Raw genomic sequence first — 27032 nt, 5'->3', positions numbered from 1 at the left:
GCTGAATATGGCATTACCAACTCAATGGACATGAGTTTGAGCAAGCTCTGGGAGACGGTGGGGTTGTAAAGAGTCCATCACAACTGAGTGATGGAACAACAATTCAGTTGCCACAATTTACCTCTTCTTTTATCCATTTATTTCTGTCTGTTTGGGGTATTTCCAGGACTGAACTCCTATGAATATAGCTCCTATGGGCATTCTTATACCTACCTTTGGTGAACATGTACACTCATTTTTCTCGGTTATGTATCTAAAGATGAATTGGAAAGTTGGCTTTGACATATATACGCTACCATGTGCAAACTAGACAGCTAGTGGGAACCTGCTGTAAGCCACGGGGAACCCAGCTCGGTGCTCTGTGATGACCTAGAGGGGTGGGAGGGAGGTTCAAGATGGAGGGAATATATGGAAGCGTATGGCTGGTCTACTTCATTGTGCAGCAGAAACAAACACAACATTGTAAAGTAATTATATTCCAATTAAGAAAAAGAAAGAATTGCTAGGCTCGAGTATAATATTTAGATTCTACAGAGGCTGCCGAGCCACTTTCCAATATGTCCTCATTTATACTCATCAACAGTCTGAGTTCCGGTTCCCCACATCCTCACCCACACCTGGCATTGCCAGTCTTGTTCTGGTAGGTACGTTGTGGTGTCTCAAGTGTGGCTGCATTTTCATGACTAATAAAATTGAATACATTTTTATATTAATATTTATTGACCACAGGAATATACTCCTTTGTGAAGAGCTGTTCAATTTTTTTTTGGGGGGGGGGGCTGATATATTTATTAGGGAGGCCTATCACTTTGAATTTATTTTTAGGGTTTGTTTTTTTTTTTGGTGTGTGCACCCAGATAAAAACCTTTTGTCAGACATATGTAATGGTGCCCTTAAGTGACGTGTCCATTGGATGCCTGTCCTTACTCTGTGACTCTTAAGTCCCAGATAGCAAGGACTGCTTAGTTCACCAATGCAAATGCACGAACTGACATGCATTGGTGCAAAAGTAATTGCGGTTTTGCGTTGTTGAACTTTGCCATCTGATGTGGGAATACATTCTTAAATAAATGTAGTTATATTATACATCATTTTAATACAAATTTCTTTATGTTTTTTGCTAATGAATTCTTACTTGCTGTCTATTTTATTTGCATTTTAGACTATGGAAATGATGTTAGGCAAAAAGCAAATTCGAGCAATTTTCTTAATCTCGTTCAAAATAGGTCACAAAGCAGCGGAGACAACTCACAACATTAGCAACACATTTGGCCCAGGAACTGCTAATGAAAGTACAGTACAGTGGTGGTTCAAGAAGCTTTGCAAAGGAGATGAGATCCCTGAAGGTGAGCAGCCTAGTGGCGGGTCATCGGAAGTTGACACCAGCCGAGAGCAATCATCGGAAGCTGATCCTCTTACAACCACATGAGAAATTGCTGAAGAAGTCAACATTGACCCTTCTGTGGTCGTTAGCATTTGAAGCAAGTTGGAAAGGTGGAAAAACTCGATAAGCGGGTGCCTCATAAGCCGACCACAAACCAAAAAAATCATCTGAAGTGTCATCATCTCTTATTCTACACAAGAATGAACCATTTTTTGATTGGATTGTGATGGGCAACGATTTTAATACAACAAGCAGCGACAACCAGCTCAGTGGTCAGACCAAGAAGAAGCTCCAAAGCACTTCCTAAAGCCACACTTGCATCAGAAAAAAGGGTCATGGTCACCGTTTGGTGGCCTGCTGCTGGTCTGATCCACTACAGCTTTCTGAATCCTGGTGAAACCGTTCCATCCGAGAAGTATGCTCAGCAAAGTACTGGTGAGATGCACCAAAAACTGCAACGCCTGCAGCCAGCACTGATCAACAGAAAGGGCCCAGTTCTTCTCTGTGACAAGGCCTGGCTGCACGTCACACAACCAACATTTCAAAAGTTGAATGAATTGGGCTACAAAGTTTTGCCTCATCTGCCATATTCACCTGACCTCTCACCAACTGACTACCACTTCCTCCAGCATCTTCTTCCTGCTTCCACAACCAGCAGGACATAGAAAATGCTTTCCAAGAGTTCACTGAATCCTGAAGAATGGATTTTTATTTTTTATTTTTATTTTTTGCTACAGGAGTAAACAAATTTATTTCTCATTGGCCAAACTATGTTGATTGTAATGGTTCCTATTTTGATTAATAAAGTTTGAGCCTAGTTATAATAATTTAAAATCTAGGACCCGAAATGGCAAATCCTTTTGCACCAACCTAATAGAACCTAGTGAGGCTCCCAGGTGGTGCTACTAGTGGTAAAGAACCTGCCAACATAGGAGACACTGGTTCGATCCCTGGGTTGGGAAGATCCCCTGGAGGAAGAAATGGTAACCCACTCCAGTATTCTTGTCTGGAGAATCACATGGACAAAGGAGCCTGGTGGGCTACCGTCTGTGGGGTCACAAAGAGTCAGACATGACTGAAGTGACTGAGCAACAGAACCTAGTACTACCATGCCCAGCACATGACTAGAATATTGAAATTCAGTGAGCTGAGATTTCTTGGATAGAATTAATATCCACTTCTTACTTGTTCTCACTTGGCAGCCCACTTCAGTATTCTTGCCTGGAGAATCCCGTGGACAGAGGAGCCTGGTGGGCTACAATCCACGGGGTCGCAAGAGTCGGACACGACTTAGCGACTAAACCACCACCACCGTCTCACTTGCTCACTCATTTGTTTGTGCTGCTCATTTGCTCTATCTCCTGTCCTCACCTTTCTGTGCCATATACCAGAGCCAGGTCCCCAGATCACACTCCTGAGAGATTCTTGCCAGCTGACTCCCTGTGAGCATCTCCAGTGGAGGCACTGGTGGGAGATGAAAGAGGGGAGTGGAGAAGTGACTCTCTTTCTGCTTCAGATTTCTCAGAGTGTCTGGCGGCAGCAGCACTGGCTGCAGAAATGTCAGTAACGCACAGGTGCTGAGGACTGCAGGGGTAACCTCGGAAGCCTGGAAGCGCCGGCTCCAGGATCCCTGTCAGGCGGCTGCATCCAGACCCATAGCGGACAGTGCTCTGGCCTGTGATCATTCTTTCTGCTCCTCCACCGCAGGCTGCTGTCAGTTTCTGAGTTGAGTTACTAATTTGGGTTGCCTTACCTTCCCTCTTTTGTTCCTTCAACAGTTCTTTCAATATCTTTGTGACAAATTCCTGTATTAAGTCTCTTCTGTTTGAAATACCTACAGTGAACTCTGTGTCCTAGTCAGATTCAGACCAGAGCTTGGCACTTGAAAGGATTCCCCAGAAACTGACCCTTAAAGATATGCTTTCCAATTTGACTTGCCACCCTGTTTGAGCTTGAGCTCACTGCCAGTGGGAAACGAGATCTGATAACACATGGCATATCCTATATTAAGACCTGGGGCTGTTTAGCATGAAGCACCTATTCAAGACAAGGCTTGAAGGACCAGGTAGATGCTCTTTAGTGATGATGATCAAGAGGATAATGGAATGAACTGGCTACTTTTTACTGCCTTGGGTGCTTAAAGAAAAGTTCATGGCTTTAAGTTTGAAAGTCAAGGCACGATCAAAGACCTGGAGCACTTCTATGACAGTCTTTCAAAACTCTCTTATTTCTTGTAGATTACAGAGCTTAATTGGCAGCAGCCCAGGCCCTGAATTTGTGTGGCTTGCAGTATCACAATCCTGAATTCACAACTGTGTCAGTTTTTTCAGGTGAAATTACTGATTGGGAAGGAGCTAGCCCTTGAGATCTGGAATGTGGAGGAGGCAGTAATTTGGACAGACTCAAATCGGAGAATCTTCCACCCACAAGTCCTCAGGCCTCCCCTGCAGAAGTAGCGGGCTCCTTAGAAAAATGGCTAATTCCAAATCTAGAGACACTAAGTGAAGAGCCTAGAATATGTCATGCCAAAGTAAGGAAGTGCTCAAAGGATGATAGGGATATAGCAAAAGGACAAAAAAAGTCAACTTGGAGGGTCTCCAAATAGGCGGCTTGTGCACAAGAAATAGTGTCAGATTATAAGCTACAGTGTGTGCATGTGTGGGTGTGTAAAGTTCTTCCTTATAGTAGAATGTTAATCAGTTCAGTCGCTCAGTCGTGTCCAACTCTTTACAACCCCATGGACTGCATGCAGCACGCCAGGCTTCCCTGTCCATAGCCAACTCCCAGAGTTTACTCAAACTCATGTCCAATGCTAACAAATTACAAGAAACCTTGACAAGCACTAATTGTTCAAGCCAGGAATCACCAATGACTGCTAAAACTAGTGGATCAAAGTTTGATGAGAACTGAATATTTAGTCTCAAAGTATCTCCCATAAAGAGAAAAATCATTACAGTGGAGAAACCTGGCAGATATCATCTTTAAGTAATTAAAGTTACCATCACCAGTAATGGTTCAAACTGATATCAGGTACCTTCTGATATGATACATCAAGGACAGACATAATATCACTTCTGTTGTAATACTGCCCAATTGCATAATACGAATTAAATCATGAAAAAGTACCAAATGAAATTTAAGTGCCAAATGAATTTAAAGGCCCCACCAATTTAACTACCAAATGAATAATTCATTTAAATTTAAATGAAATTTAAATTTAAGGTCTTTGATCATGCCCTGACTTTCAAATTTAAAGCCATGAACTTTTCTTTAAGCACCCAAGGCAGTAAAAAGTAGCCAGTTCATTTCATTATCCTCTACAAAATAATTGTCCCTTAAAAAATTCCAAGGTATGAAAGAGAAACTGCTCCAGGTTGGAGGAGACTCAAGAAATGAAGTCCCATGGACAGAGGAGCCTGGTGGGCTACAGTCCATGGGGTGGCAAGTCAGACATGACTTAGCGACTAAACCACCACCAAGAAATATGACATCTAAATACAAAAACCAATCATGATGGCATCCTGACCTTTTCATATTTTTCCTTACAGAAGACATTAGCGGAGCAATTGGTGAAATACGAAGGAAGCCTTGATATTAACTGATAGTATGAAATACTCTATTTCCTAATTTTATTCATTGTATTGTGGTTATGTAACAAAATGTCCTTGTTTCAAGGAAACACAGTCTGAAATGTTTAGGGATAAGGGACATAATGTCTACAAGTTTGCTTTCGTGAAATAGTTACCGAGAGTCATTATTGAGGGTGTAGCTCTAGAGGTGTGGGTAAATGTTAGCAACTGGAGAATCTGGATGAAAGATATGTGGGAGTTCTTTTTACTGTTCTTACAAGTTTTAAGCCTGAAATTATTCAAAATAAAAATGCCCCCTCTCCTCAAAAAGAATCGCTTTATTTCAACAACTGATGAAATAGACCTAGGCAATGTTCATCAATGAATGCTAAAACTGCTACATAAAAGAACAACAGAACTTTTATAGTGGATCATAGCAACAGGACTAACTGATGAAATCTGACAAAAGTAAAAATGGGACAACGAGACAATGCTGCCTGTGATATCACAGGACGAATGCCAATTAACTATTCTTGGAGGGGGAGAGGAGAATCTGAAGCTAGTCAAGTTTCTAGACCTACCAGTTTACAGAAAATGTGGGGGAGATTAACAAATTGACACCATAAGGACGCTCCTTGCTGGATCCATATTATGGGCTGTTCTGTGGGTAAATGATCTTGTTTTTTCAATTTTTTTTTTTTTTTTTGGATGGGAAGCTGGTTAGACTAAAAGAGACTTAAAACTTAGCAACCAAATGTGATCCATGAACCTCATTTTGATTTTGATTCAAATTTTTGTAAAAAGACACTTCTGAGATAATCTGAAAAGAATAATATACAGACTGCGTTTAGATATTAAGAATTATTCATACCATTAATGTGGTACTGGCCTGTGCTTTTCTAAAGGTATGTTACAACGTGCACTGAAACACTTTATGGGTGACTCAATATAACTAGGATTTGTTTTAAAATATTCTAAGGGGAAAAGAAAAAGTGAGATTAAAAAATAATTGGTATTTTACCTGCCATTTTGGCAGGAGTTTGTTACATTAGTTGTTAGGACAATGTTTGTGCCCTCTCAGATTTATATGCTGGAAGCCGTAATCCCAGTGTGATGGTATTCAGAGGTGGGGCCTTTGGGAGGTGGTTAGGTTAGGTCATGAGGGTAGGATCCTCGTGTTGGGGTAAAAAGATGATTTTTAAGAGATAGAAAGGTGAGATAGAGAGAGAAACATGAGATCTCTCTCTGCCACGTGAGGACATAGCAAGAAGATGGTCACGTGTAAACCAGGAAGATTTTTAGCGGACGCTGGCTGTCAGCACCAAGCCTGTGGGACTTCCCAGTCCAGACCAAGACATGCGTCTCCTTCAAGGTCTCCTTACATTTTTTCCAATTAAAAAGAAAAAGGCTAAACTTAGGCAAAAGTTATGCATCTACGTTCCAGTTGACAGAGACTTGGCAGTGTTCCCAAGAGCTCCTCAAGGGGGGTGACCGAGCAGGGAGGTGCACGCCTGTCTGCCTCACCCACTCCCTACTGCCTGCAAGATGGGCATGATGGTTTGGGGGCTCCAGAGGTCACCTTGGACCATGAGTGACCTTGAGAAGGGAAGCCACAATCCGGATGGCGAAACAGAAAGAACCTGGGTCACTGAGCTATAGCAGCCTTGGGATGACCACCTCCGGGTTTCACTTGAGACATCATCTCGATAAGTCCTTGTTACCTCGTGGCCGCTGTTGTTCAGTCGCTAAGTAGTGTCCAACTCTTCGACCCCATGGACTGCAGCACTCCAGGCTTCTCTGTCCTTCACCGTCTCTGGGACTTTGTTCAAACTCATGTCCATTGTGTTGGTGATGCCATCCTACCATCTCATCCTCTGTCTCCCTCTTCTCCTGCCCTCAATCTTTCTCAGCATCAGGGTCTTTTCCAATAGGTCCAAACCTAATAGTGACCTACTGACCTTCAGGGCTATTTTTCATGTTAAAAGAGACCCTTCAAAGGAAAAACAATTCTGCTATCAAGGCAAACTAACTTTCCACTCATAGATTTAGAGGGACAGGTAAACAACCTTTAAGAAATGAGGTTTCTGCTTAAGACCAGCTGAACTGTTAGAACTGTGGTGAGTCCCATCCCCGTGACATCATCCCTTTGCCACCAATGAAAGGGGAAGCGAAGGCAGCTGTGAGGCTGCAGTTAGGAAGAGCCTGCTTCTCTCGTTTCCCAACATCTGTGTGCTGTTTCTCCCACAGGCTGAACCCATAACCTTGTTACTTTAGCTGCAAGACATTGCCACCGACGAATCCTTGGAGGGAAACTCTTCTCTCAGAGGCTCCGGGTTTCCCTGCCCAGAACCAACACTACCAAAAGCTGTGCAGGTCCATCACACTCAGGGCATCTGATATCTGCAAAACGACCACCACCCGCCTGGCTGCCTCCAGGTTCCCAGGCTCTCCACGCTTCCAGCAAGCACTGCAGCTGCTTCATCTGGAACTGCCTGCACTGAAGCACGGTCAGTCACGCTCTAGAGCTGGACTTATATTCGTTCCCAAAAAACTCATCCATTCTGAGGACAACTTCCATTTGGAAGTTGATTAAGAATGTGCATGCCTATCGCTCTTTTAATGAAGCTCAACTTACCTCATGGGAAGCACAGAAGAGAACCAGCTTCACCTCACAGTAGAACCATACAGACTTTTTAATAAATAATGGAGAGGGGGCATTTTGTACAAAATACATTTCAAATTCTTCAACTGATCAATGTAAGACAGTGTGTATAAAATGGCACACACACTGTACATGTGTATACATGTACACGAGTTGTATATATAGCGCCCCTAAAAGAGAAATGAGCTTCCCTGGTGGCTCAGACGGTAAAGAATCTGCCTGCAATGTAAGCGGCCCGTGTTCAATACCTGGGTCAGGAAGATTCCCTGGAGAAGGGAATGGCAACCCACTCCAGTATTCCTGCCTAGAGAATCCATCAAGGACAGAGGAGCCTGGTGGGCTACAGTCTATGAGTTCACAAAGAGTCAGACACAACTGAGCAACGAACACACACACACACACACACGAGAAATAATTATTTAAAATAAAGCCTAAAGTTAGCCTGGGTGGGAAGAGAGTTTGGGGGAGAATGGATACACGCATACAAAAGGCTGAGTTCCACTGCTGTCCGCTGAAATTATCACAACATTGTTAATAGCCTACATTCCAATATAAAATAAAAAGTTAAATAAAACCTTAGGCAAACCATTCAATATCACAGTAATCCAAGTCTATGCCCCAACCACTAATGCCAAAGCAGCTGGAATTGAACGGCTCTATGATGACCTCAAGACCTTCTAGAACGAACATTAAAAAAAAAGATGCCCTTTTCATCATATGGGACCGGAATGCAAAAGTAGGAAGTCAAAAGATACCTGGGCTAATAGCAAGTTTGGCCTTGGAGAACAAAGTGAAGCAGAGCAAAGTTAGTAAGAGCTCTGCCAGGAGAATGCACTGGTCGTAGCAAACACCCTCTTCCAACAGCACAAGAGAAGACTCTACACATGGACATCACCAGATGGTCAATACTGAAATCTGATTACATTCTTTGCAGTCGAAGATGGAGCAGCTCTATACAGTCAGCAAAAACAAGACCAGGAGCTGACTGTGGCTCAGATCATGAACTCCTTACTGCAAAATTCAGATTTAAATTGAAGTGGGGAAAACCACTAGACCATTCAGGTATGACCTAAAAATCAAATCCCTTATGATTATACAGTGGAAGTGATAAACAGATTCAAGGGATTAGATCTGACAGAGTGCCTGAAGAACTATGAATGGAGATTTGTGACATTGTACCGGAGACCATTCCCAAGAAAAAGAAATGCAAAAAGTCAAAAATGGTTGTCTGAGGAAGCTTCACAAATAGAAGAGGAGCTAAAGGCAAAGGAGAAAAGGAAAGATATACCCATCTGAATGCAGAGTTTCAAAGAATAGCAAGAAGAGATGAGAAAGCCTTCCTCAGTGTCCCTCACTCAGTCGTGTCCGACTCTTTGCGACCCCATGGACTACACAGTCCATGGAATTCTCCAGGCCAGAATACTGGAGTGGGTAGCCTTTCCCTTCTCCAGGGGATCTTCCCAACCCAGGAATTGAACTGGGGTCTCCTGCACTGCATGTGGATTCTTTACCAGCTGGGCTATCAGGAAAGCCCTTCCTTGGTGATCAATGCAAAGAAATAAGAGGAAAATGATAAAATGGGAAAGACTAGCAATCTCTTCAAGAAAATTAGAGATACCAAGGGAACATTTCATGCAAAGATGGGCACAATAAAGGAAAGAAGTGGTAGGGACCCAACAGAAGTGAAAGATATTAAGAAGAGGTGGCAAGAATACACAGAACTAAACAAAAAAGATCTTCATGACCCAAATAAGCACAATGCTGTGATCACTTACCTAGAGCCAGACATCCTGGAGTGTGAAGTGGGCCCTAGGAAGCATCACTATGAACAAAGCTAGTGGAGGTGATGTAATTCCAGTTGAGCTATTTCAAATCCTAAAAGATGATGCTATGAAAGTGCTGCACTCAATATGCCAGCAAATCTGGAAAACTCAGCAGTGGTCATAGGACTGGAAAAGGTCAGTTTTCATTCCAATCCCTAATAAAGGCAATGCCAAAGAATGTTCAAACTACTGCACAATTGCACTCATCTCACACGCTAGCAAAATTCTCCAAACCACGCTTCAACAGTGCTTGAACCGAGGACTTGCAGATGTTCAAGCTGGTTTTAGAAAAGGCAGAGGATCAAATTGCCAACATTTGCTGGATCATCAAAAAAGCAAGAGAGTTCCAGAAAAACATCTACTTCTGCCTTAACTGACCAGGCCAAATCCTTTGACTGTGTGGATCACAACTAACTGTGGAAAATTCTTAGAGACAGGAATACCGGACCACCTGACCTGCCTCCTGAGAAATCTGTATGCAGGTCAAGAAGTAACAGTTACAACCAGACATGGAACAATGGATGGGTTCAAATTGGGAAAGGCTGTATATTGTCACTCTGTTTAATTTATATGCAGAGTACATCATACAATATGCTGGGCTGGATGAAGCACAACCTGGAATCAAGATGGCTGGGAGAAGTACCAATGACCTCAGATATGCAGATGACACCACCCTTATGACAGAAAGCAAAGAGCCTCTTGATGAAAGTGCAAGAGGAAAGTGAAAAAGCTGGCTAAAAATTCAACGTTCAGAAAATGAAGATCCGGTCCCATCACTTCATGGCAAATAGATGGGGAAACAGTGGAAACAGTGAGAGACTTTATTTTCTTGGGCTCCAAAATCACTGCAGATGGTGACTGCAGCCATGAAATTAAAAGATGCTTGCTCCTCGAAAGAAAAGCTATGACTAACCTAGACAGCATATTAAAAAGCAGACATTACTTTGCCGAAAAAGGTCTGTCTAATCAAGGCTATGGTTTTTCCAGTAGTCATGTATGGAAGTGAGTTGGACCATAAAGAAAGCTGAGCGCCAAAGAATTGATGCTTTTAAACTGTGGTGTTGGAGGAGACTCTTGAGAGTGTCCCTTGGACTGCAAGGAGATCCAACCAGTCCATCCTAAAGGAGATCAGTCTTGGGTGTGTTCATTGGAAGGACTGATGCTGAAGCTGAAACTCCAATACTTTGGCCACCTGAGGCAAAGAGCTGACTCATTTGAAAAGACCCTGATGCTGGGAAAGACTGAAGGCAGGAGAAGGGGACGACAGAGGATGAGATGGTTAGATGGTATCACCGACTAAATGGACATGAGTTTGAGCAAGCTCCAGGAGTTGGTGATGGACAGGGAAGCCTGGCATGCTGCAATCCATGGGGTTGCAAAGGGTCAGATAGAACTGAGCGACTGAACTGACCATTATCTTGAAGTTAAGAAAAGACCCCTAAACTCAGAGCCAATGAAGAGTTCAAGCTCCTTGGTGTATACACAGAACCTCGTCTCATGAAGATAAATCCCATCCGCTTGCTCTTCTAGAATGACCTGACCACTCACTCCAGTTCCCAAACCCCTGAATCTGAATGGCTTGTGACTACCTTGAGAGAATAAAGTGTCAGAGAAAGTCAGAAGGGATGAGGCAGCCTCTGCCCCAGGGGTGGGAGTCAGCAGCCCAACAAGCAGCCCACCTACCCGCAGCCACCACCCACACTGGAGAGGCACAGACAGCTCCTCCAGCCACCGACCCAGCGGAGTGCCCAGCTGACAACCGCCAGCGCCAGTCACCCACTGTTCACAAGTGAGCGCCGTCATGCTGGCCAACCCAAGATCACAGCCCCTGCTGACATCTGAGTAAGACCAGAGAACAACTGTGGAAGAACTGCCCAGCTGAGCCCTTCCTACGAGGTCCTGGCTCACAAAATTACCAATAAAATGAAAGGGTTGTTGTCAGCCAATTTGGGGGCATCATGTAGCAACAGTAACCAGGACACCAACGCCCTTGGGGAAAGTGTCCATAATCAAATTATCCTGTCTGGGTATGTTTTTGAAATCTCTGACTTATGACAACTAGAAGCAAACAGTGTACAAAACAAGTACTTTAAAACTCAGGAAGAGCTTAGATAATTTGCCACTATGTTCACAGAAAGGGGCTTCCCTGATAGCTCAGTTGGTAAAGAATCCACCTGCAATGCAGGATACCCTGGTTCGATTCCTGGGTCGGGAAGATCCGCTGGAGAAGGGATAGGCTACCCACTCCAGTATTATTGAGCTTCCCTTGTGGCTCAGCTGGTAAGAATCCACCTGCAATGCGGGAGACCTGGGTTCGATCCCTGGGTTGAGATGATCCCTTGGAGACGGGAAAGGCTACCCACTCCAGTACTCTCACCTGGAGAACTCCACGGACTATATAGTCCATGGGGTCTCAAAGAGTCGGACACGACTGAGGGACTTTCACTTCACTTCACGTTCACAGAAAGAGGTAAGAACATGGTCGCTGGAAGTGAAAGAGTGAGTAAATGAGACTGAAAAACTGATAGAACTGCAACAGAAACAAACATTCCTAGGAAAGAATGGTTTCTTTCCAAGATGTGGGAAATTTCTCATGTAGAAGCAGTGCTCCTGGTTAAGCAAGTGTAATGTTCCATGACTAAAGCGACTTTGCTTCCCCCAAATCTGCCGACCCTCTCCCAAACGCTTGTGTTTTTATTTTTAACTTTCCCCCTAACAAGCAGAGACGAGTCTAGTCTGGAAGGTGTGGGCAGGCTCTGGAGGGGATCTTCAGGGGTGTGTATGTGTGGTGAGGGAAGGAGACGAGCCACAGGTCAGCAGAGAGAGACCAAGGAGGATGGACGCTGAATCAACTTACCCTGTTTACCTTGACCTCTACGCTCTCCAACTAAACAACCAGGCGGCACCTCAGAGCCTGCCAGAGAAAGCCATGGCTGCCTCCACGTCCCGGGTACTCACGTGTCTGCAGCTTTTCCATGGTGTCAAGAACATGGCTTAGTACAAAACTCACCTCGACAAGCGTGAGTACAAGTGATGTACCCAGACAGAATACCACCAGGTTTTATTTAAGGTCTTTTTTATTTTCCTCCACACTGGCAAAAGTTCCGAGGGAGCTTAAAGTTCTGTAAACATCTTAACTGTCCCTCTTCCCCACCCCCACTTGTGAATTTACAAAGCAAAGGAGAGCAGGAGTCCCAGTTTTTAATGGTTCCCCATCTCCTCATGCTGTTTGATCCAAAAACTATATACACGTTTGTAGCAGTCTCTGTATAGTTATTGTACATGTTTAGGAGGGAGGGTGGCCAAAAGGGATAGGGAAATGCTGATCCAAAAGAATAAAAACAGAAACCAAATAGAATCATCCCAAACCAAACTGCTCTCAGAGCAACTCCAGCCTTCCTCGGGCCATGATGTCAGAAAGGAAAGGCGCTCGACCAGGAGCCGCCCGAACCACAGCACTTCTTGCGCGGGGATGGATGGTCCGGTGGCTGCAGACCAAAGTGTGATTGGCAATTTCAGGTGATGCTCTGTTGGGGGTTGGCGGAGGCAGGAAGAGTATTTGCTTATAAATAGGGCTTGAATACATTTATATTTGCAGTGAAAGGGTATTAGGAGGCCACGACTGAAGCCAGAACCAGGCTTCTCTCTCTCATCCCCTCCATCCCACAGGAATCTCCTGTTTAGTGGTTTCCATGGATGAAGGTCTTAAAAGATGGTCAGGTTTTGCATGTTCTCTTTTCAGAAAAGGCAAGCCAGCAACTTGCCGTTCCAGAATCTTTAGACAAAACCTTTCAGGGCCACAGCAAGACACACACGCAATGCTCTGAGGAACCAGATGAAATTCCGGGCTTTTATCAGAAGCAGAAGTTTATCCCTATCCAAAATGAAATTATACAAATTCATACATATGGTAAAGATCCTAACTGCCTCTTAAACGAGACAAATTTTCAGCAGAAAGGCCCAAAACAAACTGGTCCTAGTCCTCTGAAGTAAAAATATTTATGGGAAAAAATCCGTTTTTGTAAGAAAGAAAAATTAAAAATAAGTTCCTCTCCCAGGCCATAGGGCTTCCTTTGTCCAATCAGGTTGGAGTATGCCAGGGGAGAAGTCAGCTTGCTTGGAAGTCACTATCTAATGAAGAAAAAACAAGAATCCTTTCTCTGAAAGGATCCTCAGAAAGAACGAGGGTGAGGGGTGTGCAGCATCAAACCAACCAATCTAAACACCACCCCACTCAGGGCCTCTTGAATGCAATCCCGAAGTTAGCTGTGGCGATGCCACCTGCAGACTGGAAGAGCTGACTGTCTCTGTCGGACACTCAAGTCACAGTCCACGGGAGCTTTGTTGCTGGCCAATGTCTGTCACCATTAACTCTCTTCATGATTGCACCAGTCAGACCCCTTGCCCGTTTTGGGGGTGGGGTGGGGAAAAAGAAGAAAAAGAAAAATCAAACAGAAGGAAAAAAGTGACAAGAGAAAGTAAATTGCTATTGGCAGATCCCAACACACTTTCTGGGAGACAGGAGGTGAAATCACGGCACAGTAAACACGTGCTGCCCAAAATCAGCCTTGTTGGGGAGGAATCCCCACTGCCACCCCCGAGACACAGCGTCCGGTCCACTCATCTACAGTCTGAGATGCGCACCAACAAAAACGGTTTAAAGAATCTTGGACACAAAGGGCTAGAAGAAAAAGCCTGAGATGATCGGTTCTGTGATTTCTTGCAGTGACAGAGAGTATATGGTGAGTGAGTGTTGTGTCCGAAGCTGGAGAATCCATGGTCGGCAGAGAGGAGAGGGAAGGCCAGTCTGCTCTGGCAGGTGCTCAGTAGTCATCCAGAGTTTCGATCTCACCCATATTGAGTCGCTCCGAGGAAGCATTGACTGAAAACCCTGCAGGGAAAAATCAGCAATGAGTGACCGACCACCCCCAGACAACTCTGTGGCTGAAACTCAGGCAGGGGGCTGGAATTTCGGTCTCCCGTTTTTGAGCACACCAACAAGGATACGAAAAGGAGGAGGATAAAAGAAGAAAGGATGAAGGTCAGTGCAGTGGTTTTCTTGCCCTTCCAATGAGAGATTCTATTTTTATATGTTTTATTTCTTAAGGTTCTGATATAATTTAATTAGGGAAGAAACACACACACCCCAGCATCACTGATTAAAAAGAACTGCAAACCACTGCCCTAGGGAGCCCTGAATCCAGGCCTGGGGGTGTGTGTGTGTGTGTGTGTGTGTGTGTGTGTGTGTGTGTGTGGTGTGTGTGTGTGTGTGCCTGGGTGTGTGTGTGTGTGTGTGTGTGTGTGTGTGTGTGTGTGTGTGTGTGTGGTGTGTGTGTGTGTGTGTGTGTGTGTGTGTGTGTGGTGTGTGTGTGTGTGTGTGTGTGTGTGTGTGTCAAAGCCAAGGCGTGTGTGCCCTAGGGAGCCCTGAATCCAGGCCTGGGTGTGTGTGTGTGTGTGTGTGTGTGTGTGTGTGTGTGTCAAAGCCAAGGCGTGTGTGCCCTAGGGAGCCCTGAATCCAGGCCTGGGGGGGTGTGTGTGTGTGTGTGTGTGTGTGTGTGTGTGTGTGTGTGTGTGTGTGTGGTGTGTGTGTGTGTGTGTGTGTGTGTGTGTGTCAAAGCCAAGGCGTGTGTGCCCTAGGGAGCCCTGAATCCAGGCCTGGGTGTGTGTGTGTGTGTGTGTGTGTGTGTGTGTGTGTGTGTGTGTGTGTGTGTGTGTGTGTCAAAGCCAAGGCGTGTGTGCCCTAGGGAGCCCTGAATCCAGGCCTGGGTGTGTGTGTGTGTGTGTGTGTGTGTGTGTGTGTGTGTGTGTGTGTCAAAGCCAAGGCGTGTGTGCCCTAGGGAGCCCTGAATCCAGGCCTGTGTGTGTGTGTGTGTGTGTGTGTGTGTGTGTCAAAGCCAAGGCGTGTGTGCCCTAGGGAGCCCTGAATCCAGGCCTGGGTGTGTGTGTGTGTGTGTGTGTGTGTGTGTCAAAGCCAAGGCGTGTGTGCCCTAGGGAGCCCTGAATCCAGGCCTGGGTGTGTGTGTGTGTGTGTGTGTGTGTGTGTGTGTGTGTGTGTGTGTGTGTGTGTGTGTCAAAGCCAAGTGTGTGTGTGTGTGTGTGTGTGTCAAAGCCAAGGCGTGTGTGCCCTAGGGAGCCCTGAATCCAGGCCTGGGTGTGTGTGTGTGTGTGTGTGTGTGTGTGTGTGTGTGTGTGTGTGTGTGTGTGTGTGTGTGTGTCAAAGCCAAGGCGTGTGTGCCCTAGGGAGCCCTGAATCCAGGCCTGGGTGTGTGTGTGTGTGTGTGTGTGTGTGTGTGTGTGTGTGTGTGTGTGTGTGTGTGTGTGTGTGTGTGTGTCAAAGCCAAGGCGTGTGTGCCCTAGGGAGCCCTGAATCCAGGCCTGGGTGTGTGTGTGTGTGTGTGTGTGTGTGTGTGTGTGTGTGTGTGTGTGTGTGTGTGTGTGTGTGTGTGTGTGTCAAAGCCAAGGCGTGTGTGCCCTAGGGAGCCCTGAATCCAGGCCTGGGTGTGTGTGTGTGTGTGTGTGTGTGTGTGTGTCAAAGCCAAGGCGTGTGTGCCCTAGGGAGCCCTGAATCCAGGCCTGGGTGTGTGTGTGTGTGTGTGTGTGTGTCAAAGCCAAGGCGTGTGTGCCCTAGGGAGCCCTGAATCCAGGCCTGGGGGGGGGGGGGTGTGTGTGTGTCTCAGAGCCAAGGCATGTGTGTGTGTGTCAAAGCCAAGGCGCGCGTGTGTGTGTGTCAAAGCCAAGGCGTGTGTGCCCTAGGGAGCCCTGAATCCAGGCCTGGGTGTGCATGTGCGTGTGTGTGTGTGTGTGTCAAAGCCAAGGCGTGTGTGTGCGTGTGTCAAAGCCAAGGCGTGTGTGTGTGTGTGTGTGTCAAAGCCAGGGCATGCACGTGTGTGTGTCAAAGCCAAGGCGCGCGCGTGTGTGTGTGTCAAAGCCAAGGCATGTGTGTGTGTGTGTGTGAAAGCCAAGGCGTGTGTGTGTGTGTGTCAAAGCCAAGGCGCGTGCGTGTATGTGTGTCAAAGCCAAGGCGTGTGTGTGTGTGTCCAAGCCAAGGCGTGTGTGCCCTAGGGAGCCCTGAATCCAGGCCTGGGTGTGTGTGTGTGTGTGTGTGTGAGAGAGCCCTGAATCCAGGCCTGGGTGTGTGTGTGTGTGTGTGTGTGTGTGTGCGCGTGCGCTGGGTGTGTGTGTGTCAAAGCCAGGCCATACTGGCTAGGTGGAGAAGTTCATTCAGAAGGGAGCCCTGAATCCAGGCCTGGGTGGGTGTGTGGGTGTGTGTGTGAGCCCTGAATCCAGGCCTGGGTGTGTGTGTGTGTGTGTGTGTGTGTGTGTGTGTGTGTGTGTGTGTGTGTGTGTGTGTGTGTGTGTGTGTGTGTGTGTGTGTGTGTGTGTGTGTGTCAAAGCCAGGCCTGGGTGTGTGTGTGTGTCAAAGCCAGGCCTGGGGGTGTGTGTGGTGTGTGTGTGTGTGTGTGTGTGTGTGTGTGCGCGCGTGCGCTGGGTGTGTGTGTGTCAAAGCCAGGCCTGGGGGTGTGTGTGTGTGTGTGTGCTGGGTGTGTGTGTGTCAAAGCCAGGCCACACTGGCTAGGGGGAGAAGTTCATTCAGAAGGTGTAGCTACCTTAGAAGAATGGGGCAGGGGGAGGACGAGAATAACACACTAAGTACTTTATAACCACTCAACCAAATGACTCTGAAATATGAGTGAGAATCATCACTACTTCAGCCCCATTCACTAATTGGGAATACTCTGGGTCCAAAACACTGCCAAAGTTCTGGTTGAGAGGTTCTGCTTTGCGGCAGGAGGCTCCAAGGAAGGCTGGCTACAAGATCCTGAGAGCTCTCAGCTGCTCTTCCTATCACACAGAAGATGGCACAGAAATGAAAAAACTCCCTTATTCACCTCAACCTACTCTAAGTAGACCAGCAAAGGCAAGGACCTCCCTGGGCAACACTGATTAACCAAAATGCTACCTGGTTTAGAAAAAGCAATACTAGCACAGCTGAGCTTACAAACACTACTGACGTCTGAAAACCCAATGCCATCAGTCATGTGTAAGTTTTCAATAAACTTCACATAATCAGAGACTGATAAAAGGTACTATTAACAGGGCCTTTCTGGAACGAGTGAGTCTCAAAACGCTTTCAGTTCAACCACCCTAAATGAAACCCCAAACTGTCTCAGTTGCTGTTTGAGTATCAAAAAGTAAACAGGCGAAGCTCTCCAGTCTAAAAGCAGCTCTGTTAATGTTACTTTGAGCTACTGCCCCCTCCTTTTTGTCCTTTAACAGACAAGTTTTCAAACAAATACACATTTTAAATGTACCAATAATACACAAAAATGTCTTACATAATAAAAATAGTTGAATTATATTACATTTTGACTCCAAAATATCCTGATTTGAAAACATAAACATGCCTATTTTTTAATCAAGGAAGCTGTGGTACAAGCTGTTTCCAAGGCCTCCTATTGGAAGAGGTTAGGATTCCAAACCCCAACCTGAGTTCTACCCCTCAACTGTGTTCCCATAACCTGCAGGACTTTTTTCCCGTCAAAATAATGAAAGCCTTAGTGTGTTCGTACTTGAAAATAACAGTTATTTAGGTAAACGAAAACCCTAAAGAACAAACAGTCTATGAAATGAACTACTACTCGGCTCTAAAGCAGGTTTTTCTTTGACTTCACATGTATCTCGAAAACAAATGTGATAAAAACAAAATGAGCTACATGCAATAAAAGCGGGAATGCAAAAAAACACAAAATATTTTAGTCATGCAGACACAGGACTGGGAAAAGAAGCCTGGGGCCAAAAAACGGTGAAGTATCCATTGCTCTAACAGAATGATTACTGGACTGGCTTTAGCAGATGTGGTCTCATTTACTTGTCAAGAAAACCAGTGAGGAGGGCACTCTTCCCCACCTGGCAGAAGCGGGACGCTCTGGGGTGTCATAAGACCCCAAGCAATACCAACAGGGACTGAGCCCCGGTATGCCCAGCTCTAACGACCACACTCTTAGGTTTAGAACAACAGACACTCACTCACATGACTTTAAGGTTTGGGGGACTGTTTCTGTAAGAAAACTATGACTGGTGAAAAATGGTACTTTGTGTGTATATTTCTCATATCCAAGCACAGGATGCTCACAATGGCACTTGCCAGCTTGAAAAACTAGAAAACCCAAGTACAGTGGAGGACATGAGCATTAAGATGAGGCTGAGCTCGTTCTGAAGGTTTGTTTTAGAAGCGAAATGCAATTTTGGTCAGTGATCACTTTCTCAATGGATATGATGGGGTCAAATTTGAATTTGTTTTCCTATTATGTGCATGGCTAACTTGTGACTGATGTATATTTGTTAATTTTTCTTAATCTGCAAGTCAATAAGGCATATATCAATTAGAAACAATAATAAATGGTTAGTAGGTATGGGGCAGAAATTATCAGAGGAATTTCCAGAAGGTTTACTTGAGCAAAAATTCTCATTATAGGGTATATAAGCAAGAGCCCACCCAAGTGAGTTTCTTCAGTATTTTCCAAATAGTTTTACTTCCCTTATATTTAATTTTTCTCATTCCTTTTCAAGATATATAATCCTTAAAACTCTAGTCCTAGAACGACCTCCCTTCTCATTCCCCTGAAGGGGGATTTTAAGTCCCTTTCTTTCTTACGTCTATAATAAACAATGGGGTCAGATCAAATATTTAATCCAAAAACATTTACACCTCATTTTCAGAAGAACTTACCCCTACTGCCCTAGCCAAGTACCACCGTTAAATAGTGGGAGATTCTTAGCTAGAACTCACAACCAGAACTGAAAAACACTCTAAAGTCTACATTCATCTATTTCTGTCAAAACTGGACAAAATTTTGGACTGATCCATCCATCCTTAACATAACCTTCCAAGACAGGCAGAAGAAAACAAAACTGCGCCAGACCTCTAGGTTTCCAAAGCCCGCTTGCAGAGCACAGTTCCAAGGGGCGATGCGCAAAGCTAGGTTTGTTACTGGTATATTGATTTCTCCGGGGCAGGAAACCTTTGCAGCATGGATCCCAGCAAGGGTGAGCAGTCTACCTCTCACTGTGCTGTCAGCTTGTTCACCTCCGTATGATGCCTCCCTGTCACTTCACACTCGGTCCATCAACACTGAAACATCATGTCCTCTCCCCATAAGCCTGCTGCGCTTTCCAGTGCTCATCATTTGATCAAAAGGGCGACTCTTTCCATCCTGCTGCCCAAACCTTTCCTTTCTCCTTGCCCAAGCCTATCCCCTAACGTTCCGAAATCCATCTAACTCCTCTCCATCTTCACTGCCAAAGCCCTACCCTAGGCTACCAGTATCTTTCACCTGGTCTATACTGCACCCTCCAGCAGGTTTGCCTGACTTCCCAACCTGCTATCTTTGCCAATATAACCATTCTATTCCAGACAACACAGTTTTATAACAGCTCATGAATACATTTATGAACAGAGAATAATTTTAATTTCATCCTTGCTGGTGAGGTTGTTAGGCCCAGTTTAAGAAACAAAGGCAGCCCATCAACTTTGCCTATGCTGCCTGTTATTCCAGAAACACCATACCCTATCCTTCCTGCTTTTTCAAAGCCCCAATTCAGGTGTCACGTTTTCCGCAGAGCTGACCTGTATGAGGACACTGGTCCCTAACATTGGGTAAGAACAGTCATGGGAAAAAAAGAAAGAATAGCTATGGCTAACACAGAAGAGTGAAGAGAAAACAGACCTGCTCTGAGACCCCAGCTGCGCTGCTAAATGCTGAGTGACTCTGGGAAGCGTCCTCAATCCTGTAGGCCTTGGTTTACTATTGTTACCGCTGGAACACTGCCTCATAATGCAGGGTAATTCTGAGCATATTATACAGTGAATATCAACAAATATCAGTTCTTTTTTGAGCATCTGCTTCGATTATGGTCTGCTTCCATGCAAATCAGCATTTTACATTTTAAACAACATTTACTGTTCTCCATTAGCATTATTTTCCAACTAAACTGGAAGTTTTTTTAGGAAAATTCATGTTAGATATAAAAAGTCTTTAAAATATAAGACACCATACAATATATTTTTTTCTTACTCCCTATAGTAGATGAGGCATAGCTCTTGCAGAGATGCCCAGTAAATACTATTTATTTTGAACTGGCTAAAAAAACTTTTGTAAGAAAAATTTCCCTTCATGAAAAACCCTCCACCATAGTACTTGCATATACTCCACCCCCAACACCCAGCTAAGACTTCAGGCCTGTGCTCACCTAATAGACTAGGATCTGCTCGGACCATCTTCTGCTTTTTCTTCTTCTTGCCACTTTGTACAGCTTCAAAATTGGATTGTTGGTTGTTGGTCTGATTGGTCTGAAATACTGAATGGAGTGCACTGTGGTTCATCCCCCACACAGAGTCCTGTAACACAAGATGGCACTGCTGAGATTACACAGTGGACACAAGCCTGGCCCACCCTCAGAAAATGGCTGACCTGGCCTCACCTTACCAAGGAGGAGTTTAAAGACAGAAAGCCTACCGTGGATTCTGGTAACAAGAAAGTGGGAGCAGTCCACTGAGCCACCTTCTTCCCTTCACTGAGATTCAGGCAGCCCACTTAGGCTGTGTGTCTCCACAGGCCCATCCTGGGGACTCCAGGTGTCCATACTGCTGGGACAGCACAGCGGTCAAAACCTCTCCAGGGGCTTCCCTGGTGGCTCAGTGGTAAAGCATCCGCCTGCCAGTACAAGGGTCACAGGCTCGATCCCTGATCTGGGAAGATCCCACCTGCTGTGGAAGGACTGAGCCTGGGCTCTGGAACCTGGGACCCACAAGTGCTGAGCCCGCACGCCCTAGAGCCTGTGCTCCCTAAGAGAAGCCACTGCAATGAGAAAGCCTGTGCATCGCGATGGAGATGGGCCCCGCTCACTGCAACTAGAGAACAGACCACAACCCAGCACAGCAAAAAATGAAACAAAATTAAAAAAAACCAAACAACTCTCCAGACATACATGGAATCTGTGCCATCCACCAGGAATTCGCTCTCTGGCAATTTACACCCCTCACCTACTCAAAGTGGAAGGCTCCTTTATTCTCCGGGCCCCAGGACAGAGAGGAGAGCCTACAGACCGGCCGACGGCCCATCACCCAACAATGTTCATGTCATGTACTTTATTCCCATCAGCAATCCCAGAAGGGATCTGTTCCCAAAATATTCTTCACATACTTTATACCAACTGGTTAAACTATGAAACAATCTACCAGCCATTCATACTACATGCTGCTCTCATGGGAGCAACTCATTTTAAACTGGGATCAGGTTCCCGAGCTAGGTGACGGAACGGGGTTGGGGGGGGTGCAGACTGGAGCGAGCACGTGGGGAGGACAAGCCTGGCTGTGCGCACAGAAGCGGCCCTCTCACAGACGCAGAGACTTCCATACTGCCGCATGGTGTCTTCTGATTCCTTAAAATATTTTTCCTGGGGCTGTTTGTGTTCACGTATTTCATTTTCCTTCAGTTGATCCATTAGCCCCATCTATCCAAATGGATTTTAAACGCCCTATACTTCTCTGTACCTTACACATTCCTAAAGGTGCGCTATGACAAACATTCTAGTAGAAGAACTACGACATTAAAAATATTCTTAAGCCTGTCCTTGAGTTCTGACAGACTGTTTTTCAGAAAACTTGTAAAGACAACCCTTATCATTCATGGATTCCATTATCTGTGAATTTGCTTACTTATAGTGTTTCTGTCCTCATTCGGAACATGCATGTCTATAGAGCAATGAAAAACTGAGCTGCCCAAGATACATGTTCCCAGTTGAGGCAGAACTGGGCAATACTTTCTGCCTTCTTGTCCCAGCTCTCATACTGCAAAGGAGCATCCTTCTCGGTCTATTTTGGGTCATGTTTTGCACACTGCTGTTGGTGACTTCATTGTTTAAAATGGCTCCCGAGGGTCAAGTGCTGTCTAGTGTTTCTCAACGGCCCAAAGACTGTGATGTGCCTCAGAAAATGTGTGTGTTAGGTAAGCTTTATTCAGGCATGCATCATAGTGACAGTGGCTGTGAGTTCGGTATTAAGGAAGCAGCAATGTATTTAAATAAGGTATCCTTAAACAGAAACACACACAGAATAAGGTTATCAGTATTAACAGTTATCAGCTGACAAAAATGCTGTAACACAGGTCCACAGAAACCTAACCCCGCTAGGAGCAATGGTTCAGCACTTGCTAATTCTGTGTTGGCAGCAAGTTCACAGAACAGAACTCCCGAGAATAACAAGAACTGATTATGCCTTTACATTCTCATCAACAGTGTATGAGATATTTGGCAGGTACAGTATTGTCAATACTGGGAACAAATGATCTGAAGCTTCAGAGAGTTAACACTGGTGAGTTTTAACTATTAAAACCAAATTTATGCACCTATGACAAGTTGGCATTTGCAATTGGACAGAGGCACTTATATGAACCAAGAAAAATGGGGCTGGCATGCCTATCAGTGAATGAATGGTTATATACTTGGTATTTGGGAAATTCACAAAGGTCTCAGGACATGTAACTTGAAAACGTCAAGACTACCTGGTTTTAAAAGGTTCCAGTCATGTGATGTACAAAAATGGTAGTAGTATTTTAAATTTTCATTTCTCTGGCTGCTCCACTTTCAAGACGCTAGCACTGCCCAGGGCGTCACATTCTGCTGCCTCATACCTGCTGCTGCTGCTGCTGCTGCTGCTGCTGCCGCTGGTTGGCTTTCTGTTTGGCACGGCGCTCAAGGAACTGCTTGGCAAACTCCTTGGCCTCAGAGGTATCTCCCAAATAGGCCCTAATGTAATCATGGACCTCATATGGAGATTCTACTTCCTTCAGGAAAGAAACAAATGTGGGCACTGTATCATGAGAGGGGAGAAGACATAAAAAGTAACAATGAAATACCACACAGCAGAGATCAGGTTCAGTCTTCAATATATTTTAACACCTAACAGGGACATGAATGATGGAAACTGGAAAGGCATGCAGCTATTAGGCTAAGTATTCTTTAACCTACTCTGTAGTCATGGGGGGGGAACCCCAATCTCACTGTAACACCCCAAATCATCTGAAATATCACAGAGATGAAGATATCATGCGTTTGTTTCACTAAATGTTATTTTGGTAGAAACTAAGTTATGTTGATGAAACAACTGCTTGCCTAAGACTAAAGTAATCTGGGGATTCCTTTCTTTTCTTCTTTAAATTCAGTCAATATGTTTTAAGTGCCATGGTGTATGCCAGGCACCGTGACAGATACTGAAGATACAGCTGCAGCCTCCTTTCACTTCACTGAGGTAACCTCTGTTTACACAGAAAAGTTCGATATGAAGCAGTGTGGTGCAGGAGAAAAGTGCAAGTATCAGAGTTAGACAGACATGGGTTTAAAACTTGACTCTGAAATTTGCTCACTGTGTGACCTTGATGAGCTACTTAACCATCCTGAGCCTCCGTTTCCTAATTTATAAAATGGGGATAACATCACCGACATTGTAAAGGTAAGTTATGGCAAAAATTAAGATAACTAGGATAACACATATTAACCCCTAGAAAGTGCCTAGTACATGGTAGGTGCTTAATGGATGGTAGTCATTACTCTTTTTCACTCTTGCTTTCTCTGACTCGTTCTGACCATCAGCTATTGTCACACTGCTGCAAAGGAACCCTTCTTTTCCTGCTCTGTTTTTTTAAAAAAAAGGTTTCTGGCTTTAGAAAAGACATCAGAGATGGACTAGCTCAGCAAAGCTCACAAGTTATGGGAATGCCGTCCACACCGAGCTGACTGGTCTCTGTTCGAACATTTGCGGGTGAGGGAAGTACTCGCTTCCATCTCAGGCAGACACTTCTCTTTGTGAACAATCAACAAGCAGCAAGTTTTTCTTCAAATTGCACCGAAACCTTTTCATTTGCACATTACAGGCCTCAGCTTTATCCCATACAAAGCACGTCTACCTGCTCTGTCACGACTCCCACCCCTGCCCCCAAAGGCAGGAACGGAACAATTCTCACGTCACCTCAGTCTCCTCTCATGTAGGCTAACCTATGTCCTCAGTGTAACAGTTACTCTCCTTCGTCCATCTGGCGATGCCCCCCATAAATGAGCAGGACGGAACTATCATCTCTTCCGCCCTGTCCATCATAGGACAGCCTGCAACAGCAGCTACGTTTTGGTGTCCACTGGTAACCTAGTTCAGTATAGTATTACAGAACTTTTCTCACAAGTAATGCTGTAAAAGAGTCAAGTCCTTACAGTAGGTGCAGGACTTGACCTCCATCAGACTTCACCTCCTGAAGGCTGGCCCATCATTTCAATTTCCTAACTCTTTGTAGGGCCTGCTCTGCCATTCCACATGCTGGGTTTCCCTCCCCAGTTCTTACCATCCAAGTTATTTGCCGTATTAAGGGCATGAAGCATCTGTTCACACCACTGGGTAAATCCATCTTGGGCTTTATTTACTCCCTGAAAGAGCTTCAGCAATTTTTCTTCTTCTTCTACTTTCTTATTCTGCCGGTTAGACACACCTACAGATTTACTAAAGCAAAACAATAGGGTGGTATTATATTCCCAGGAACTGTTACTATTATGATCATACTCTAACACCATACATAGATAATGTCTTGGCAACATTGGATGGCTGTCCAGCAATCCAATTCTTGGCTCCAAAAATGAAAACAAACAGACAAACAAACAAAAGCCCAAAAACAAAAAAGTGAAATACTGGGGTTGGGGGTGGGAGAGTTTACTCAATACCTATTAAAATCTAGCCTCGGTTAATACATTTTAGTTTGTGAATACAGGGCTTCTTTTCAGAGAAATTATTAAGTTCTTATGTGTCCGTCAGTAAGATTTTAAAATCTTGCTAAGCCTCAGTTTCCTCATCTGTAAAATGACACTAATACTTCTTTGGGTTATTAAAAAGAACAAAAATATTATATGCAAAGGCCTAGAGCACAGTGCCTGGCAAAGATGCTCAACATGTTATTCAGTGTCCTATTCATCACACATTAAGCCCTCAATTAATCGAGAAGAAATAGTCTGACAACACTACCATTTATTAAGTGGTTACTATGTGCCAGGCACTTTACTAACTACTTCACATGTATTCACTTAACCTTTACAACCACACCCATGAAGTTGCTATTGCTATCTTCATTTTACAGATGAGGGAACTGAGGCTCAAAGAGGTTCCCTCCTGCCCAAGGTCACACAGCTCGTAAGTGCTAGTGCTGGGATTTGAGTTCATGACTTAACAGTAAAACCCATGCTTGTTCAACAAAAGAAAGATGAATGTAAGATATAACAAATTTATCATAAAAATAAAACAGTTTAAGTGTTCATAATATTCTAACTTAAAATTTTAGAGAAAATGCTACACTCTTTTAGAGACTACCTTGGAGAAATATTCAACAGCAGTAACAAAAAATATTAAGTGGTTACCACGTGACAGGCAATGGACTCCATGTCCAGCAACCAAAGGAGCCGCTAGTAATAATACCGATGTGTTTCCATAGGGAAGAAAAACAATCATCAAACTATCACCTCACATGCCAGGAAACAGGGGAAAGTAAGTAAAAACTAAATAACTACCTTTCTCTGGCCACCCAGTATCATACTCCTCACGTGCCCTTCCTCCCCCAATCCACCAAGGAACACAGGTCGATCGCTTTGAGCCCTACCTGAGACCGGCGTTTTTATTTTTGTTTGTTGAGTTCCTAGGTCCCACCTCTTTCACTGCATCATCCCAGAATCCCATGTTGGAGTTTTTAGTGTCAGCATTGCTCCAGATACTACTGACTAGGTCAGAGGCCCACTGGTTAGGGGGACCAGTATTTATAGAGCCCCAAACAGAATTCCCAATGCTGGTGTGCAGGTTGGAATGCTGTTAACGAAAGAGACACGAATAACTAGTTGACAATATGAAAAGGGCACAAAGAGAGCCCACCGCAGTCAGAGCAGGTGGCTCACGCCGCCAGCCCGCATGCCTGCGTGGGAAGGCGGACCCACCGTGTTACTCCGGGCTCTGTTTGGCTGCTGGTGTTGCTGCTGCTGCTGCTGCTGCTTCTGCATCTGCCTGGCTTCTTCCTGTTGGATCTCCAGGAGAGACTTCGCGGCGCCTGCAGGTTTGCTGACGGTCCCCCAGCCCGAGAGCTTCTGCTGCTGCTGCTGCTGCTGCTGCTGGAGAGCTTTCATCAGTTCCCTCTGCTGGCGCCTCTGCTGCAGGCACAACAGAAGCTACCTCAGGATTCCAGTTTTTAAAATAAAAGTCACAAATGTCCAGTGTACCAAATGGAATATAAACACATAGTGTGTGTGCTGAGATGCTTCAGTTGTGCCTGACTCTGTGACCCTACGGACTGTACCCACCAGGCTCCTCTGTCCATGGGATTCTCCAGGCAAGAATACTGGAGTGCATTGCCATGCCCTCCTCTAGGGGATCTTGCCAACCCAGGGATCAAACCTGTGTCTCTTATGTCTCTTGTACTGGCAGGTGGGTTCTTTATCACTAATGCCACCTGGGAAGCAACTATATAAAATTAAACGCCTAACAGTTAACTCCTCTGCTGCAAATAAAGATGTAAACT

The 27032-nt window shown here is 44.9% G+C and overlaps 1 protein-coding gene across 8 annotated transcripts in view; it reads right to left on the bottom strand.

Moving 5' to 3' along the window:
- Window positions 1-12497: 12497 nt before the first annotated feature.
- Window positions 12498-27032, bottom strand: part of GIGYF2 (GRB10 interacting GYF protein 2) — a 129803-nt gene continuing 115268 nt past the window's right edge. For 5 of the 8 annotated variants that reach the window (XM_043878986.1, XM_043878981.1, XM_043878982.1 and 2 more), the window contains 6 exons: window positions 26455-26664; window positions 26127-26329; window positions 24828-24982; window positions 23130-23308; window positions 20689-20839; window positions 12498-14329 (listed from right to left, as the gene is read on the bottom strand). In XM_043878986.1, coding sequence (XP_043734921.1) covers window positions 14262-14329; window positions 20689-20839; window positions 23130-23308; window positions 24828-24982; window positions 26127-26329; window positions 26455-26664 — 966 coding nt within the window. In that variant the 3' untranslated portion in view covers window positions 12498-14261. Of the gene's footprint in view, window positions 14330-20688; window positions 20840-23129; window positions 23309-24827; window positions 24983-26126; window positions 26330-26454; window positions 26665-27032 lie in introns of those variants that run through there. The other 3 variants (XM_043878985.1, XM_043878987.1, XM_043878989.1) reach the window with 2 other exon arrangements.

This window comes from Cervus elaphus, chromosome 20 (assembly GCF_910594005.1).
Source record: "Cervus elaphus chromosome 20, mCerEla1.1, whole genome shotgun sequence".
NCBI classification, from domain to species: Eukaryota; Metazoa; Chordata; class Mammalia; order Artiodactyla; family Cervidae; genus Cervus; species Cervus elaphus.
This window is presented reverse-complemented; position numbering and strand designations above follow the sequence as displayed.